This window comes from Chrysochloris asiatica, unplaced genomic scaffold (genome assembly GCF_000296735.1).
Source record: "Chrysochloris asiatica unplaced genomic scaffold, ChrAsi1.0 scaffold00047, whole genome shotgun sequence".
NCBI classification, from domain to species: domain Eukaryota; kingdom Metazoa; phylum Chordata; class Mammalia; order Afrosoricida; family Chrysochloridae; genus Chrysochloris; species Chrysochloris asiatica.
Window position 1 is genome coordinate 10958507 of NW_006408565.1, and position 19962 is coordinate 10978468.

Here is a 19962-nt window from a genome sequence, read left to right on the forward strand (position 1 = left end):
AAACATGGAGTTACATTCGTCCGTCTCCTATTAAACAATCTTGTGGCCACTTTGACATAAGTTTCTTGCACCTGCATAGAAGTTCCTGAGTGACTTGGAAATACATTCATCGTCCCTTTCTTGGTCTCCCACTCCACTTTCTATGTGACCCTATTGCTTCTCTCTACCCTATGACCCTATGATTGGAGATTAAGTAGCTTTGATCCATCCAAATATGTGTGAATTTGGGCATGCATCATATCAAGGATGTGTCTTTACTCAGAAAGTTGGAAATGAGGGATGGACTGTTCCTGGCTTCTTCAGTTTTTTATTTTAAAACAAAATGCATGACGATTGTGGAGACACCCCACCAAACTAGATGTATATGTGGGTTTCAGGAGCGGGGGTTCTGAGGAGGTAGGGTAGGAGTGAAAATTTTAGAACAGACGATCTGATTCAAAAGTGGAACTAGGGAAAAGCAAACCCAAAGAAAGGATGGTTTAAGACCCCCACTCAAGAAGGGTCCCCCCCAAGCTTACATTTCAGATTCTTTTGCCTGGTGCAGAACCTTCTGCCGAAGATGCTTTGGCTATTTTTCGTTCAGTACAAAAAAAGTTTGTAAACAATAAAAAACCCAAAAGAACATGGACCAACACATTATATTTACACAAACTAGGCCACCTAGCAATCACCAAATCAGCGACTTGTGAAGTTCTACAAACCCCAGACAAATATAACGACTAGAGGGGGCAGCATTTAGAGGAGACAAGAACCCAGGATCAGACATACATCACCCAATGCGTTCTATTGCATTTGGCCCGTTTCAACACAGTGAGGTAGGTTTGCAGTGATCTCATAGCATGTAAACGAAACCCTTTTCCTCCTTAGCTGCCATGACACTATGACAGCTGGTCAGGGGATTGGCTCTGGGCACCACAAAGAAGCCCTTGCTTGGGTCTCTCTGGAAGCCAGGCAGGAAAAGTCCAGAATGTTTAAAAGGTTAAGGATTTTAGTCCTTGTTTCATCTATCCACCCTTGGGCAGCACAGGATGGGTATAGAGGTATCATTTGTAAAACCTATGCTACCAACTCAGATTTTCTCACACACACACACAAACACACACTCTCTCTCTCCCCACCCCCATTGTGCATGGTAGGCCTAGCCTAATCCAGTAAAGGATGGATCTGGTGTGTGAGGTGAGTTCCATGTCCTAAGATGAAAAGTTTGGACTAGGCGTCCCTGTTACATTAATAGACAACCCTCACCTAACCTTGGCTTACTCTGAGCCTTCACCTGACCTAGCCTCTCCTAACCTCTCTGCACCACCTTCAAGTTCACATGAATCCTCAATCTTCTAGTAGAAGATCAAGTCATGGGGCAACCCAATGAAATCCTAGTCTCCCATGGCACATTTTCAAGGTGGAGGGGTTTCAAGAGGACACTATGGCAGAAAAGCCAGCTCTAATTGGCAAAAATGAGGTAGTTCAATAGACTATACACTCCAAATAGTTGTTCTTTGAGGTGATAAAACAACAACAAAAAATTATTCCTGCTGTGCAGACCTGGAGCTGCTGCCAACTTATCCCTGAGATTGCTCATGTACCTGAGAACACAGTGCAGGAATGAGGGCCTTAGATTAAAATATACAAAAATACAAAACCAGAATATTTATATTAAGGAAAAAAAAGTTAAAATGCACAAGATACGTCATTCGCACACAACTAGTGCAGTTGGCATTCTGGAGAAAGTGGGACCCAAGGTGCCGTTATCCAAGGGAGCAAATAAATAAAACCATATTGGCCCAGAATGGGGTGAGAATGAGCTTAGGAGCACAAGTCTGCAGTTGTTCCCCAATCACCACTTTTGTCTACCATCACAACCCATTGCTTGGGACAATACCAAGCACCCTGTCCCAAGATTGGGTTATGAGAAGCCAAGACATGGGGAAAAGTCTGCCCTCTCCCTAAGAAATTCCCTCCCACAGAATATAGTAGCTTTTGGATTTGGACCATCAGACTGGTCTCCTGCTTAATCTTTTTATATTCTAGCATGGGAAATTATATATCCTTCTTTAAAAGGAAAGCTTCCCTAGCCAGGCCACTTTCAAAAGCTAGGGATTCTGGGGGTGGAGCCTCAGATAAAAACTGGCAGACTCTAGGGGAATTTCTCCTAAAAGCTCTCAATTGCATTTGGATTAAGTCTAGTTGGAGTTCCTTTACCTCACTCCTTCCTCCCCCACCCACCCCCACCAAGAGGGAAGAGGGAACGATGATATGGACTCCCACCTGAGATACATGGCAGTACCAGCTGCCCCCTACCCACCCTATCCCACTTTCTCCACTCTCTGCCGATTGATGCCTGCTCCTTGAAACTTCCTAACAGCAAAAGGACAGCTCTCCCCCACACTGCTGCTCAATTCTGGCCCTCTGGGAGCAGGGTGGGGCTGTGGATCTCTTCTTCTTCCTCCCGAAAGTAGGCTGGCTTTCCCTGTGAGCTGGGGGCCTGCTGGGCCTTCAGTGGACACGAGGCCACCATATGGCTGATGCTCTGGCAGAAGTGACACTTCTTGGGCTGAGGTGGCAGCTTGCATTCCTTGGCATGATGGTCTAGACCACCACAGTTGTAGCACCTAGTGGAAAGCAAGAAGGTAAAGATGAGAAGGAGGACTGAGAATCTGGCCTCAGTTCTATCATTACACTAATGTGACAACTTAGCTAGACTACGGCGTCTAGATGGTTGGTCTCCTCTCTGAGATTCCAGCCTACTCTGCAAATGCCACACTCAAGACTGTAACATCAACTCCTCAGACTTGTCAGGATCGGTTTCTAAGGCCGTAAACCTTTACAGGAGCTTCATCTTGACTGATATGATTGAACTGCCAACCTTGTGATTAGCAGTCCAGTGCTTATCCTACAGTGCCAGATCTACAATAGCATAAGCTAATGCCTTAAAAAATCAATCTAGTGGTTCTGTTTCTCTGGTGATCCAAGGTGCGGGCAGAATGTCCCCAGAAAAAACCCATAAGATGTCCTCCAAGTCACACCTGTCTCCTTTGGACCTGCGCTTCTGCATGTTCTTCCCCTTGGGCCGTCTTTCACTTCCAATACAAAACACCCCACCAGGCCCTGTGACTCGGATTGACTCCAAGCCCTTAGCCGACTTCTTAAAGGTGAACTCCACTGCCTCTCCCTCCTTCAGGCTCCGGAAGCCTTCCATGTGCAGCTTGCTCTGAGGAGAAGAAACAGTAGATTTTAACATTAGTTCCCACTGTTACATCAAACATGCACACAGACTCCTGTGAAGTAGGATGAGCAGGTGTTTCATCACTTACATGTTTTAGTAAAGAATCTACATTAGCAAACAACAATTATGATTATACAAACAAATATTTTTTTTGTAGCAATATTCATTTAAAGTTCTAAGTAGAACAGGAAAAGAGGAAATTTTCTAGATGTAAGCTCTGGTAGCGTAGTGGTTACGAATCGGGCTGCAAACTGCAAGGTCAGCAGTTCAAAACTACCAGCTGCTCCATGGGAGATGAGGCTTTCTGCTCCATTAAAGATTTACAGCCTCGGAAACCCTGTTCAGGTCGCTATGGGTCAGAACAATAACAAAGTATATGTAAGACATTAACAAATATTAAATTGTAAAATATAAATAGGCAATACATTAAGCAATGCTTTCAAATAAAGTTAGTCGGTATGTATTAACTTGGGTCAAGGGAAAAGAAATACATAGTAAAGGGGAGGTCAGCACACTGTGATTGAGTGGTACTCAAGAGTACAAAAGGAAACAATGTTAAATACTATTAAATACATCACCCTAAAGTAACAGTAATAAATAATTACAGGTAGATAGGTAAACTGAACATGTGTATGATGATGTATGGGAGCACACCCACAGGTATATATATATATATATAGCTCTGGTAGCATAGTGGTTACGAATCGGGCTGAGAACCGGAAGGTCAGCAGTTCGAAACTACCAGCTGCTCCGCGGGAGAAAGATGAGGCGATCTGCTCCCGTAAAGATTTACAGCCTCGGAAACCCTATTCAGGGTCTATATAGGTTTGGCAGAGAACATTTCTACATACATACTTATATGTTCTGCAACTATATCCAGGTATATAATAGTAAAGCACGCAGGAGGCAAAGTTATACAAACTTCATTGTCATGACCAAACATCTTGAGGGGCTTAATTACTGGGCCCCAGTGTTTGGGGAGAAATCTAAGTCAATTGGCATAATATAATTCAAAGATACTGTTCTTCATCCTACTTAACAGCCTGTGAGTGGCCATCTAAGACACAACTATTGGTGCCTTTCTGTCCAGAGTAAATGAAAACCAGAGACTTGAGGAAACAATTAGTCCAAAGGACTTATGAACCAGTCTCCACTAGCTTGAGACCAGAACTAGACGGTGCCCAGCTACCAACATAATCACCTGCTCTGATTGATGGAAGGTCCTGAGCAGAGTGGGAGAAAAATGTAGAACAAAACTAAAAGTCATAAAAAAGTTTAGACTTACTGGTTTGATAGAGACTGGTGGAACCACTGAGACACAGGTCCTTAGATACCCTTCTCCCCTTCAAACCTCAAACTAAACACTATTCTGGAGATCACCATTCCATCAAACAATGGTGGTGGTGGTATGTCAGGGAGTCGGTTCCAACTCAGTGACCCTGCATAGGGTTTCCAAGGCTGTAAATCTTTACAGGAGTAAAAAGCCTCATCTGTCTCCTGTGGAATACCTGGCAGTTTCAAACTGCTGACCTTCATGTTAGCAGCCTGACTTGTAACTACTACGCTATGAGAGCTCCTAGTCAAACAATAGATAGGTCTATAAAGTGGACAACAGCACCTATGAGGAATGTTGTTGTTGTTAAGTGCCTTCGAGTCGGTTCCGACCCATAGCGACCCTGTACAGGGTTTCCGAGGGTGTAAATCTTTACGGGAGTAGAAAGCCTCATCTTTCTCCGTAAAACAATCAATCACATTGAGAATAAAGGGCAGCATTTGCCCAAAAACAAAGTCAGAAGGAAGGAAGGATGGGGCAGGAAATGTGATGAATGGAAACAGGGAACCCAGAGGGGAAGTGGAAGAGTGCTATTACATTCAGGGGATTGCAACTAATGTCAGGAAACAATGTGGATAAATTATTGGCTGGGAACTAATTTACTATGTAGAATTATCACTCAAATCACAAACAAAACCAAACAAACCAGAATGAGATACCATTTCATTCCCCCTAGGATTTTTAAGAAAACAAAACAAAACAGAAAATTAAAAATGGCTTGGATGTGGGGTAATTGGAGTCATTATTCATTGCTGGTGGGAATTCAAAATGGTGCAGGGTTGTGGAAAACAGTGTGGCAGCTCCTCATTTAACTATCGGTGGCTGGCTGATAATTGCAAAGTCAGCAGTTTGAATCTACCTGTCAGTTCTCAGGAGAAAGATGAGGCTTTCTGCTCCCCTAAAGATTTTCAGCCTCGGAAACCCTACGTAGGGTCGCTATGAGTCAGAATCTACTCTGGGGCACACCACCACCATCACCATTATACAGGAGTCCTGGTGTGGCACTGTAGGATAAGTACCGGACTGTTAAACACCAGGTTGGCAGTTCGAACCTACCATCCACTCCTCAGAAACCCTGTACAGGGTTTGCTATGAGTCAGAACCGACTCCATGGCAACTGAAAAGATTAGATAGGAAACTTAGGGAACAATGAGTTTATGTTAATGAAGGAGCACCTCAAGAAAGGTTGGGAGGGTGGTTGCACAACCCCAGGAAGATAATGTCTTAAATTGTGTAGAGACTGGTGTATGTTTTACTGTGTATATCTTTTCAACAAGAAGAAATAAAACTTAGAAATTTTTTTTAAAGGGAGGTAAGTGTTTTCATAGCTAGGGATTGGCAGAATCAGGGTCAGAAGAAACCAAATTTCCTGCTTTAAAAGCTCACAACTCATTGCACCGCCATGCTGCTTACTGTATCAGCAACAGATCCCACCCAGAATAGACTCAATTTTTTTCAGTTTATGAGGCTACGTCTGAATTCAGGGCACTGGCTCTAGGGAGAATCTTTCTCTCTGTTGCTCTGGAGGAAGTTCATTGTTTCTTGGGTTTATACTTCTGAGGAGATTCCCATGTGTCTTGGCATCCCTCTTTCCCTACTTCTGCGCTTCTGTTTCACTTAATATCTTTCATATGTCAAGCGATTGACTCAAGATACAACCTACACTAATACTGTTGTTGTTAAGTCAAGTTGGTTGTGACTCAAAGCAACCCTGTTTAGAGTTTCTGAGGGGCAGCTGGTGAATTTGAACTACCTACTGTGGTGCTGTGGGTTAATGCGCCAGACTGTAAAGCCATTTGAACTGCAAGGTTGGCGGTTCAAGCTCATCAGCTGCTCGTCGGAAACCCTATACAGGGTCACTATGGGTCAGAATCAACTCAATGGCATTTAACAATAACCTTGAGGTTCACACTGACATTGCTATCCAGCAGTGCATTATCCCACAGCACCACACGAGGATGCCAATACTATTATAGCAACAACATAGCAAAGACAACCCATTTTCAAACAGAATTACAAGCAGAGGTGTAGATGTTCAGATTTACAAAACTTATTTTTGTTGTTAAGTGTCTTCAAGTCTGTTCCAACTCACAGCGATCCTAGTGTGTAGAGTTTCCAAGGAGCAGCTGTTGAGTTTGAATGGCCAAGCTCGCAGTTCAAAACCTTGTGGTTCCGTGATTCTTATACAGGGCCACACCAGGACTCTTTTTTTTGTTGTTGTTGTTGTTGGGGGTGGGGAGGAATGGACATAATTCATAACACCCTTCATAAAAAAATTTCAAATTATGTGAAGCATGTCAATAAGGAAGAAGTAGTCATTATAGAAAATGAAATGGAGTTTCCAAAAGATCGTTGTCCAGGGGAGATACATGGACAGGAGGGGAAATGATTAATTAGCACTAGTATTTTATCCTTGAGGGCAGGAGTGGGAGGGAGAAGAGGTTTAGTCTAATTTGGACTTTAGGTTGACAGTAACCTCTTTAACCAGATAGGGTCCTACCCTCATTCATTTTCATTTTTATTTTAATTTAGATGGTATTGTGAAAGACAAATTTCTTCAATCATGAAATACTGCTTCTACCAGATTACTAAAGTCTCTGGGTAGCACAAATGGTTTTTGCCCTGTACTAAAAACTACACTACAAAAAGTGCTCTACAACTACAAAAAGAAAGTTTGTCAGTTCGAACTCACCCATAGGCACCTTCACAGGTAGACCTGGTAATCTGCTTCTGAACTATCACAGCCTTGAAAACCCCACAGAGCAGTGGTCAAGTCAGAATTGACTCAGTGGGTTACACACTGGGCTGCTAACCAAAAGGGAAACTCACCAGCCACTCCTCGGGAGAAGGAAAACATTCTGCTCCTCTAGCCTATAGAGTTGGTATGAGTCCGAATTAACTTCACAGCAGTGGATTTTTTGGTTTGCAAAAGTCCAAAGTTAGTGATCAGTAAACATTTCCTATATTATTTATAGTTTTGTCTGCCTGTCCCCACCATAGAATATGTCAAAAGTGGTGGGTCCCCCCAAAAATATATGTCTTTGTTTGCCCTACAGGACAGCTAGGGATAGGATAATTGCCCTTGCCTCCCCCATCTTTCCACTTTTATTAAGCCAAGAAACACAGTAGAGCATTAAAACAGAAAACCTAGACACTGCAAAGGGATGAAAGGACCTTTCCTTCCCCTTATTGCACAATAACCTCTCTGAATCTGAAGTCAGGTTTGACTTGTCTCTTATTGAACAGGTACAGGAGGAGCTAGACAGAAAAAGAGAGCTTCTTAACCAGCCAATTCAGCCGTATCCATTTTTTTTTATAACTTTTTTTATTGTGAACTGAGTGAAGGTTTACAGAGCAGATTCAGCCGTATCCATTTGATTTGAATCATTAACAGCAGCTAAGTAGTTAAGAGCAAAAGTCTCATAGGCTGTTCTCTTCTTTCCTGTTCAGCTTCCTATCTATAAAACAGAGTAAATACTAACTTCATGGTGTGCAGTGAGGTTTTATGCATGAAAAGCAGTTAACACATCACCTGGTACACATAAACCCAATAAAAAGCAATTATCATCTACCTCTTGGATTAAGGCAGGGTTAACCAACTAGCTTTATCACTCAGCTATGGAAACTTAGAAAACTATTCCTTCTATGAGTTCCAATTTACTGAGGATAATACCTTCGTACTAAGAAGCCCGGGAAGGAGCTGTGGTACCATTGTGGTTTACAAGCTGGGTTGCTAACCTCAGGGTAAATAGTTCAAATCTACTAGATGCTCTGCAGGAGACAGATGAGGCTTTCTGCTCTTGTAAAGATTTACAGTCTCAGAAACCCGAATGGGGTCACTATAAATCGAAACCAACTCAGTGTCACACAACTACCACCCAACAAAGTGCCCTGGGGAGCAAGTGGCTCCCTACTGGACTTCAAACTATACGATCTATGGTTCAAGCCTGCCAGCCGCTCGCTCCACAGGAGAAAAATGAAGCTTTCTGTTCCCCCTAAAGATTTAAAGCCTCAGAAACCCTATACAGGGTCTCTATGAGTCAGAACCAACACTTAGCAACAAGGAGCACTGAGGAGTTTGGTGGCACTGTAGAATAAGTACTGCACTGCTAATTTTACTGTTGGCAGCCACTCCACAGGAAAAAGATGAGGCGTCTGCTCCCATAAACATTTACCGGTGGTAGGACCAGTACTGGACTGTGAACTACAATGTCATCAGTTCAAACCCACCAGCTGCTCCTTGGAAACCCTAACTATAATACATTTGAAACCTTGGAAACGACTACATAGGAACGCTGTAAATTGGAATGAACTCCATGGAAATAGGTTGTTGTTAAGCTGGTCTGTCTCACAGTGACCAAGGAGTGGCTGATGAGTCTGAACTGCAGACACCAGTGCTTATCCTACATTGCCACACCAAGTGGTTGTGGTTGTTAAGTGCCATGGAGTCAGTTCTGATTCACAGCAACCCTATAGGGTTTCTGAGGAGTGGCTAGGGAGTTTGAACCGCCAACCTTGCTTCTCTTACAGTGCCACACCAGGTGGTAGGAGGCCTGTTTTGTGTAATGGTTAAACTATAGACTGCTAAATGAAAGATTAAACGTTCAAGCCTAGCAATAGGCCCTAGGGAAAATCAAGATCTGACCATGCGCTCCTGTAAATGTTTCTACCTTGGAAGCCCTATGAGCTGGCATCAACTCAGTGGCACACACCATAAGCTTGAGAAAACCAAAACTACAAATAAAGGACCTACAATATGAAATGGACTAGTATCTCCATTAATAGAAAAAAAGCAAGACCCCCAACAAGATGGATTGGCCAACTGGCAGCATCGATGAACTCAAGCGTGGCAATAATTGTGAGGTTGGCTCAGGATCAGGCAGTGTTACATTCTGCTGTGCATAAGGTCGCTTTGAGTCGGTAAGACTCGATGGCACCAAACAACAAGTGTCTCCAGGTCACCTACACCACCATGACTACTAGAGAATTTGAGGTATGTTAAGGATGTAAAAAACAAGAAAACAAAAAAAAACCCTGCAGCCACCTCACCCTAATCAGCCAGGATTCAGACTGGTGGTCTCCAGGGGTGGCTTCCAACCCTCCACCCCGCCCCTTTCTAAAACACATAGTTTGAATTCCTGTCTTATCAGATAGGTAATCAGCCTGCAGCCCCACTGAGCCAGCCTCCCAGAGCCAGCATCTGAAAGGAGCCTGAAATTCTTGCTGCCACCCCCACCCCAGCCACACACAAAGCAACGCCCGCCCCTCTCCCCATCTCCTCCAAAAAGAAAAGGCTTGGGGGGGAGGGGCACGGCCTGAGCTCCCCCAACAGAGCCCAGCCCCAGGAAACAAAGAGTTGACTCTGGTTGGTTCTGGTGATCAGATTCCTAGAGTTCCTGAGGCTGCAGATGCCCCAGCATCCCCTCATATTCAACATCCATCAGTTCCTTCCTTCCTCTCCATGTTGGAGTTAAGGTTATGGTGAAAGAAATGGATACACAGACACTTTCTTTCCAGTCAAGCTTGCTGGGTTTGTCAGTCACCACCAGCAGCCATTTTTCTTTCCCTCTGCTCTGCCCATCCCAACCTCCTCTGGGATGGAACTGAAAAGAACCCCCTTTCTCTTGTCTTCAGTCAAATCCTTTAGGCAGGAACCTTAATTACGGTTATTATTTCAAAGGGGAGGCAAGGAGGCAGGACTCCAATTTTTCCTGATTTGTCTGAGATAAGTGGGCAGGCAGTCTACAGGTGCCCCACTGCGTGGCATAGCACACAAAGAACATCTGCAGAAAAAAAACCACTTCTCTTTCTCTTTTAGATGGCAGTTAAAGTACTCAGTCCTGCTCCCTAAGGATACCTCACACCAAATACCCAATCCCAATGCCTTGATAAATTCAGATAGAAGGGAACCTTAGGGATCACTGAGAAAGTGTGCTTAAATACATAAGAACCTGAGTTTTCCTCTATTTTCTTTAAGAAAGTCATAGGAGCTCTAGTTCTGACCCAACATGACCATGCATAGGGCTTTCAAGGGCCAGCTGGTGGGTTTGAACCACCAGCCTGTGATTAGCAGTTCAGTGCTTATCCTACACTGCCACACCAGGACTCCATCTTTATGGGAGTACAAACCTCATTGACCTTAAGGTTAGCAGCCCAGATCATACCCCACTAAGGCTACCAGGGCTCCTGGTTCTTTATTTAATCATATATTGTTGCTATATGCCATCGAGTTGCTTCCAACTCATAGTGACCCTGCATAGGATGTTTGAATTTGAACCACCTTGCCCTTCAAACTAACCTTGGGGTGCATGCATTATCTCACATCTCCACACTAGGGCTCCTTGTTGATGATAAGTGCGATTGAGTGTGTTCCAACCCAAAGCAACCCTGAGGAGCAGCTGGTGAGCTTGAACCACTGATCTTGTGGTTCACACTGATTTTGAAGTCCAATGCATTAACCCACAGCACCACAATCATGTATAAAAGCAGAGAATTCAATGTCCAGCTCTTAACATAACCTGTTTTTAAGTCACATTTCTTCTTTCTACAAAACTGGCAACAAATCCCAAACTTGATGTGGGCATAGTGATCAAAAGCTCTGGTTCTCAGCTCTTCTGTAACACCACCCAGGGCCATTCCAGCTCAGGACTTCATCTTGCTCATGTTTACAACAAACCCTCAATTCTAGGTGCTTAGCAGTGCTCAACCAATTGTGAAATAAACAACATTTTCTATTGTTCAAAATAAGTATTCACTGACGCTTACTACTATATGCTATATGCTGTGGGTTAATGCGCTGGACTGTAAGATTGGTTTAACCCACAAGGTCAGTGGTTCAAGCTCACCAGCTGCTCCTAGGAAACCCTATACAGGGTCACTATGAGTTGGAACAAACTCGATGGCACATAACATCAACAACAATATATGATTCAACAAAGAACCAGGAAGCCTGGTAGCTTAACAACTAACTATATGCTATAAGGAGCTCTGGTAGCGTAGTGGTTACGAATCAGGCTCTGAACCACAAGGTCAGCAGTTCGAAACTACCAGCTGATCTGTGGGAAAAAGATGAGGCTTTCTGCTCCCATAAAGATTTACAGACTTGGAAACCCTGTACAAGGTCGCTATGTGTCGAAATTGACTCCATGGCACTTAACATATGCTAGAAGTCCTGGTGTGGTGCTGTAGGATAATGCACTGGACTGCAAGGTCAGTTTGAAGGGTAAAGTGGTTCCAATCCACCAGCTGCTCCTTGGAAACCCTATACAGGGTCACTTCGGAACAAACTCTATGGCACTTAACAACAATATGCTCAATGAAGGGTCCTGGTGGAGCAATGACAACTAGGTCATGGCTTTGGATCTTCTCCTGTAAAGATTGTTGTTAAGTGCTGTCAAGTCAGTTTCAACTCATAGCAACCTTGTATATGGTTTCTAAGACTATAAATCTTTGCAAGAGCAGAAAGCCTCATCATCCCCCTGTGAATTGGCTGGTGGGTTCAAACTGCCAACATTGTGATTCACAGTCCAATGCTTATTCTCTAGAGCCACCACACTATCATCCTGAAAAGATTACAGCTTTGGAAACCCTGTGGGGGAAGTTCTACTCTGCCAAATAGGGTTCACTATGAGTTAGAACCTGTTGGCAATAACAACATATGCTTAGTGGTCTACCCCTTTGTATGCTGGATCTCATTCAAGCCTCAAATCAAACCTGAGAGGTAGGTGTTACTCTGACCCCCAAGTTACAACTAAGGCAATAAATTGAAGTGAAGAGTTTAAGAACTGAGCTAATTACAACTAGCTCAAAACCACAGCCTATTCTTTTAAATTCTGTACCAATGCTGTCCAGTAGAAACATACTGCAAGCCACAAATTTAATTTAAAACTTTCTAGGAACACATTTAAAAGGTAAATAAGCAGCTGATGGAATTCACTTTAATGACTCCATTTTTAGGTGACAGCCTTACAAGATGTCATTCCGGGAGGGAGGTGGAGTTTGGCAGGGGCTAGGAAACCAACCTGTTCTCCCAAAAGCAGTTTTATTTGATGAAGTGTGACTTAGGGAGGATGTGGAAAAGAGAGAGGACCGGAACAAAACCCCCAACCTAAAAGATTAGCGAAATTCACCCCAATTAACTGGTCAGATACTGCCAGGCCCACTAGCGCATGTCTGAAGCTGTCCACCAGATGGCGCTGCTCATATGCCAGGCAACACAAAGGCAAACCTTAGGGACCCTAAAAAGGTTAAAACTTCCTGGTTTTCAACTGTGAACTGAAGTGCTCCCATAATTTCTCTGCACAGCTCTTTAGGGCAGTAATCTTCTCCTCCTGTCCTCAGACCAAATTTCAACTCTGATCAAGGTGGTTCCATCTAAGTATGCTGTACTTAGTTCCCACCCTGCCCCGCCCCCACTTACCTACCCACCTACCCAAGCAGAGGATAGGAGGAAAAGGACATCAGAGTTTTCCACCAGAAATCCATTGTTGTACTCTGTAGTTAAGAAATTCCATTTACTTTCTTTCGGCTTTGATTTTTTGGTCTGAATTTTTAAAACTCCACTCTGAAATCGTTTTTAAATAAGTCTAAATTAACTATACCCAGTTTGTGAAAGTTTTATCCTTCTTTTGCCACACCTTTTAAGCACCCAGATTCAACAGAGTAATCGTTAAATTATGCCTGCAGGAGCCAGGAAAGAGTGGAAGTTTTTTGCTCAAGGCAGTTTCACCCAGAAAAACAAATTCCAGTAAAATGGGAGTGTGACTATTTTTAAAAAAACTACACTGCCCTAAGGGAAAAAAAAAATCACTGAAAACCGGTTAAAAGGTAACAATATTACCAAATACAGATAGAAAGTTCCGCTAATGGAAATTTTGCTTCTATTCCGGCTCAAAGTAAGCATCCAGGATTGTGGCTTAGCCTTTGCTTGGAATGTCTTCTAGAAAGCACTTTGTATCCTCAGAAGATACAAAATGCCTTAAAATATTCCAACTAAAATATGTAAACTCTGCCACTTTCCTCTGAAAACTGCAGTGATTCCCTTGCTTTTTTAAATTTTTAATGCCTTTTCTAAATAAAACAAAATAACTAATGAATGGCCATAAAACCCATGACTTTCTTGTTTCATCTGTTAAAAACAAGAGGCACAGCTCTTGTTCTGACATTAACTCCATAAACATTTATAGTACACCTACTATGTGGTTTAAACTCACCAGCCCCTAGGAAACCCTATACAGGGTCGCTATGAATCTGAACAGACTAGATGGCACTTAACAACAACTATGTGAGTACAGACTGAAAGCTACCAAATTACATCCTTTCCTATCTCCAGTCTGCACACATGGATTCCAAACTGAGAGTAGACTCCTGGCTCACTAGGGCTCTCAGAAACCCCTAAACCAAAACCAAACCTGTTGATTCTTAGCGACCCTCTAGCTACTCCCTAACACTCTCATATTAATTTAGTCAGCGCACTGAGACCCTACTAGAAAATTAACCAAGACAGTTCCACTCTTCCAAGAGTTTATAGGTTAGCTAGTGGAGGGTATTACACAAGTACATCAATAACTAGAAATGAAGTGGCTAATCAGAGGCACTAGTCAAGTTATAAAGTGGGAAAAGAAAGATCCCTTTACATTCCAGCAACTACCCCGCCTCCATCACCACCACCAATCCTAATGTAGACCCTTCCCAGAGGCCCCGCTACACTCCTTTCCTTACTTTATTATTCCATTTAGAAAAAGCAAGCCACGTGGCTTCAGAGCAGTTTCCTCTCTGGCATTGGATTAAGTCCTAGATTAAATTTGGGTTTGTCTTTTGCTTCCAAGCCTTCTAATAGAATTTTATACTGAAAGGCAATTTAAACACATTTGAGTTTTGAGGGGCTGTTGAAAAAAATCAAAGCCAATGTTTGCTTTTTTTTATCATTTCTAAAAATTTACAAATCTTGGGAGATTTGGGAGGTTAAATCAGAATTTAACTCATGGGTATTTAAAAATCTGTGGTAATTTTAGGAAAACAGAAGATAGTCTAACTTTCTTACTCTAGCTCTCCATTTAACAAGTAGGTGGGTGTTGATGGTGGTAGTGGCAACTTTCTTTCACCAGAGACATTTTTGGTTATCACAGCTGGGGAGATACACACAACATAAAGGCTAAACATCCTGTAATGCACAGGACAGAGGCCCACTATGAATTATCCTCCCAAAATATGTCAACGGTGCAAGATTGAAAAACTTGGATTTAGGGGCTTGCCATTGCATAGTGGTTACAAATTGGGCTGCGAACAGCAAGGTCAGCAGTTCAAAACTACCAGCTGTTCCGTGGGAGAAAGATGAGGCTTTCTTTTCTGCTCCGGTAAAGATTTACAGACTCGGAAACCCTATACAGGGTCGCTATGAGTCGAAACTGACTCCACGGCACATAACCACCAACAACCACCATTTGCCATTGTTACAATCTTTACTTTGCCCTAGACCCAGAGATAGGCAGAGAGATCAGACCTAAAGATGCATGGTTAAACAAAAGAAGAAATCTCTTTGCTTTATGGGCTTTTGAATGAGGCTTCAGATCAAAGGTTTTTTGTTTAGTTTTCTTTTTTTGTTTTTGAGGCTGTGAAAATGACTTTTTTTCTCCCACCCACTCATCCTTAAGCGCTGTTGGTTCTGATTCAGTGACCCTATACAGGATTTCCTAGGAGAGACTTGTAGATCTGAGCCGTTGACCTTGTGATTAGCAGTCTAATGTTTATCCTATGGTGCGCCACATCAGGACTCACTCTTGGTGGTGGCAATGTGCCATGGAGTTGGTTCTGACTCATAGCAACCCTGAATAGGATTTCTGGAGATGTAAATCTTTATGGGAGCAGAAAACCTCATCTTTCTCCTGGCGGAACCCTTGGTAATTTCAAACTGGCTGACCTTGAGGTTAGCAGCCCGACTCCTAACCACTAAGCTACCAGAGCTCCTTGGACTCACTCTTGGGAGGCATGAGGAGCTTAAAAGCAGTAATTAACAGAGTATTTGTTGCTGTTTTCCCATTAAGTCAGTTCCAACTCATAGTAACCATGACTCAATGGCACTTAACAACGATATACCTGTTGTAAGGAGCTCTGGTAGTGTAGTGCTTAAACCTCAAAGCCAGTAGTTTGAAACTACCAGTTCACAGGAGAAAGATGAGGCTTTCTACTCCCGTTAAGATTTACAGCCTCGGAAACCCTATAGGGTTTCTGAGGAGCAGCTGGTGAGTTTGAATCACGGACCTTAAGGTTCAAATTGATTTTGCAGTCCACAGCATTAATCCACAGTACCATATAGGGAAGCCAAAAGGCTCAACTTGGATGAGAAAAGAAGCTGTTTTTAAATTGTTTTCCTCTTTCTTTGCAAGGGGGCTCCCTGATCTGTTTCTCTGGGCAGATATTAAGATATTACCATTCTCAGCACCTCAGCTCCAGGGTGCCCACCACCAGCAACCAAAGAATGGGGAAATTTTCTCTCTCTCTCCACTTTGGGAATACTTTCCATAAATACACAAACAAAAACTCTTCCAGCATTGTCTTCTACATTAAATTCCCAGAGATATTCAAACTTCTCAACTGCAGGGACTAGTCTAGCATACTAAGTTGAGGTGTAAAGCATGCATTAATAAAGGCACAGGTACCAGTTAAGGCTCAAGGGATTTCCACCAGCTGCTGTCCTTTTTGATTGAAGGGTTAGGAGACAAGTTCTTGATTTTTTTTTTTTTTTAATCCCTGCTCTGCTACCTACTGGATCAATTACTCAACAACCTTTTCCAAAGACGAAAGCAGATCCCTGCATATTCCAGGAGTCTAAAGTCCAGAGTCCTGGTGTGGCGCTGTGGGTTAATGCACTGGACTGTAAAGTAATTTGAACTGTAAGGTCGGTGGTTTAAGCTCACCACTTACTCCTTGGAGACCCTATACGGGGTCACTATGGCTCAGAACTGACTCGATGGCACTTAACAACAACAAAGTCCAGAGTATCTCCCTGATAACCCACTTGAAACAGCATTGAGTGGACTCAACTCCATAACCTGAAAGCTGTGACCCCCTTCCCTGGGTAATGCCATCTAATAGTTTCCAGATGCATTTGAACCTAAAGTTGTCAGTTTAGGCAGAAAGCTCAAACTTCCTTGGGATTTGAATATCACTACTGAACCCCTGGTAGTGTAGTGGTTGCGAATCAGGCTGCAAACTGCAAGGTCTGCAGTTCGAAACTACCAGCTGTTCTGTGGGAAAAAGATGAGGCATTCTGCTCCCATAAAGATTTACAGCCTTGGAAACCCTGTACAGGGTCACTATGAGTCGGATTCGACTCCATGGCACATAACTACCACCACCACCACTGAACCCCAGAAGATGAGAGGATACATTGTCCTCAGCACCTCCCAAAATAGCCTTTGGAGGGGCAACAAGAAAATATTGGTTCTGACTTTTACTGCAACCTCACAAAATTGGGGAAACTGTCCAATCCATCTCCAGACCAGGAGAGATTTTAATCTCTTTGTGATCAGATAAAGGGGAGAGTGGAGGAGGCTTGCCACCCTGCTGTGGAGGGCCATTCAAGGCTGGTTCCTGTAATAAAGTGATTTAATAGATCTAAAGAGGCCAATTCCCTTCTTTCTCCCACAATTACTTCCTGTGGGTTATCATTCACATATGTAAATGAGCCAGGAGAGGGACAAATCCACCAGCTTGAAAATAGTTTTGCCTGATGGGGTGGGGGAGACAAAGCATCTTACAGCAGGCCTTCAAACAGATATTCAAATACCCCAATGATTCCAGGTTCCAACTTTATTCCGCAAGTTCCCATCGCCCTGGATCCCACTCTTCATCTCAACCTCAACCTCCTTGGGCAAAGCTCTGCTTGAAGATTTCCCCTTGGGTCTCCAACCAGTCCACCCAACATCTCCCTTCCCCGCCCCTCCCCCTACAGAATACCATCCCTCAGGCTTCAGCCCTTAATCCCTACATCCTCCTTTCCCCTCCCCCACAGCTCCTAGGGCCAACCTCCCTGCAGTAACCCCTCCCTGCCCGGCCTGGGTGTCAACCTTCAGAGTCAGAATTAGGCTAAATTTCCTGCTCCTCAGGTCCAACCCCCAAACCTCCTAAAGGTGGAAGGGACCTAGGCAGCAGGCTTCCTATACGTGGTTGTGATGGATGGCTGATATCCCAGAACCACTGAAATGTCTCCCAGAGTAGTCAAGAATGAGTGAGAGGAAGAGGAGGTCAGGGAGGAGGGGGACCTGAAACCAGGAATGTTAGGACAACAATCAATGGCTGTCTGGGGCCATAAATGCCTGGCCGAGGAGAATGGATCCAGAAGCCAGCCTCCCTCCACCCCCTGCCCTGCGACACTGAATTTCACCCCCACTGCGCTGCCCAGCTTTAACTGAGAACTTGGGGTTGCGAAATCCCAGCCTAGCCCAGGAATCTAAGGCCTAGGTCTACTTAGGTTTTTCTTCCTGATTTTAACCGCACAGCAAAGGCCCCAGTCCCTTAACTGTGCGCCTGAAATTGTTCCTGTTCAGCAGCGTTCAAGCTCCCTAAACGGATCCTTCAAGGATCGGCCACCAAATCCACTCGGACCCTCGCTCCCGCCCTCCCAGCTCTTTTCAGAGGTTAGTGAAAGGCACCCGGCGTTTGGTGGCGGCCTGGCCCCGGCATGTGCTTCCCTGGACCACCACTCGCCCTCCCCCACCGGCAAGCACAATACAACCTTAGTTTCTTCCACATGGGGTCACCTCCCCTATTCTCTGTGCCATTCCCAGGGGAAAGAGGTAACAGACACGTGGTGAGCCGGAAGGGTTCCCGGAAGGGGTTCCGGGAAGGAGGTGGGGAGGTGTCGATAATCTGCGCTGCCTGCTCCCCACTCAAGTCCTATTGAAGTTAACAAGGACTCAGAATCGGGGTGCCATGGTCAAGATGGGTACGCACAATGAGGGGCCCCGATCAATCCAACAGTTTAGTTCTTCCGCCCACCCAGGAATACACGGGCGCCAACATCCCCTCCCGGCAAAGTTACAGAATGAGTCTCACCTGGTGCACAAAGACGTCCACCGGGGGGTCGAGTGCGACCCCAGCGCGGGCGGTCATGGACAGGAAGCCGAACCCCATACGCACGTTGAACCACTTACAGATGCCGGCACCATACAGCAGCTGTGGTTCCTCCACCGCACGGGCCGCGTCCTCCGGAGCCTCCTCCGCCGCCTTGGTGCAGCCACCTGGAGATGGGAAGAGAATCGAACACTCAGTTGGGGGCCAAGCAATCGGAGGGCCCTAGCAGAGACGGGACAGGGACACCCAAGCATCTCGCGGGTGGACACCAGGAACCTGCACCCACAAGCAGTTTGCCAGAAGAGACCAGTTCCGGCTGCTTCTCGCGCTCTGTATGCCTACATAGAGACCAGTGGTGCCCCAAAAGTTTTGCTCCTCTTTCCACTACAGACAGTCTGACGGACAGACCCCTCCTCTTCTTTCCCTCGTTCCCAGGTAGTCTTGGTACACACACCACTGGGACACCAGGTTTCCTTGTTTCAGAAAAGTCCCCTGTAAAAGCAGGAGACCGCACCGACTTGGGGTCCTCTGGGTAGCCCAGGAGGACACTTCCCCATTTCCCTTCTATGTGGCTCCTGGGGCCCCCTGCAACCTAAGGTGGCCTCTCTAAGTTCGAGCTCGAACCTGCAAACTGCTGGTTGGACACGGAGCCCATGTTCGTCAGCTTGAGCCCGCAGGCCGGGCCCTTGGTTGGGCGGCTGCTGGCCCCAGAGAAGTCCGGAGGCAAAGGGGTGGCTCGGAGAAGAGCCTGCTACATCTTCCCAGGCACAATAGCGGTGGGAGGGCCCACGGCTTTTCAAAGGCTCCCAAATTCTAAAAGACAATGACCCAACCCCCCGCGGGCAGCCCCCTCCCCTCCCCTCTCTCTCCTTTCCCCTCCCTTTCCCTCAGCTCCAGATCTGGCCCTCCCCCCACAGCTCTGGTCTCTGACACCTCTGGGGTGTCCCTTCTCAGAACCTTTAGGTTTGACACCCCTCCCCACATACTCATCTGGAAATGGGGAACATCTGCCCTAGAAGTCTTGGGTACCTCAGAATAATTTGGAATCCTGCACATTAAGGACACAGTAGGGTTCCCCAAAAGCAGCATACAGGTGGGGGGCCTTGGGGGAGTTTTAAAACCATGTGACTGCTCCCACACATGCTCACACACCACCCCCACCCCCCGCGCAGATAATTATACATTCCAGAGAGTTGGGGGAGGGAGGTGTGAGCCTGGCGGTGCTGGCCAATCAGAGACACAAACCACCTGTCAAGGGAGAAATGGATGTGCCCTCCCCCTCCCCCAGTCCCTGTGCGCTCCTCCCCCTCCCTTCCCCCTCAGGCCTTTGAGC

The 19962-nt window shown here is 45.0% G+C and overlaps 1 protein-coding gene across 1 annotated transcript; it reads right to left on the reverse strand.

The window, feature by feature from the left end:
* Positions 1–2392: 2392 nt before the first annotated feature.
* On the reverse strand, positions 2393–19284 carry LIN28A (lin-28 homolog A (C. elegans)). The gene is made up of 4 exons (XM_006862263.1): positions 19254–19284; positions 18612–18796; positions 3024–3208; positions 2393–2609 (listed from the first exon to the last, which is right to left on the reverse strand). The coding sequence occupies exons 1-4, from the start codon at positions 19282–19284 to the stop codon at positions 2393–2395; spliced, it is 618 nt and encodes a 205-aa protein (XP_006862325.1).
* Between the last annotated feature and the right edge of the window lie 678 nt (positions 19285–19962).

Bases quoted from the DNA above. Each gene is read 5' to 3' on its own strand.
- LIN28A (XM_006862263.1), bottom strand. From the start codon at position 19,284: ATGGGCTCCGTGTCCAACCAGCAGTTTGCAG. The intron at 18,797-19,253 runs GTTCGAGCTCGA...TCCCATCTCCAG, and splicing joins GTCCAACCAGCAGTTTGCAG to GTGGCTGCACCAAGGCGGCG. The intron at 2,610-3,023 runs GTGTGACTTGGA...GCTTTCCACTAG, and splicing joins CGCAGGTCCAAAGGAGACAG to GTGCTACAACTGTGGTGGTC.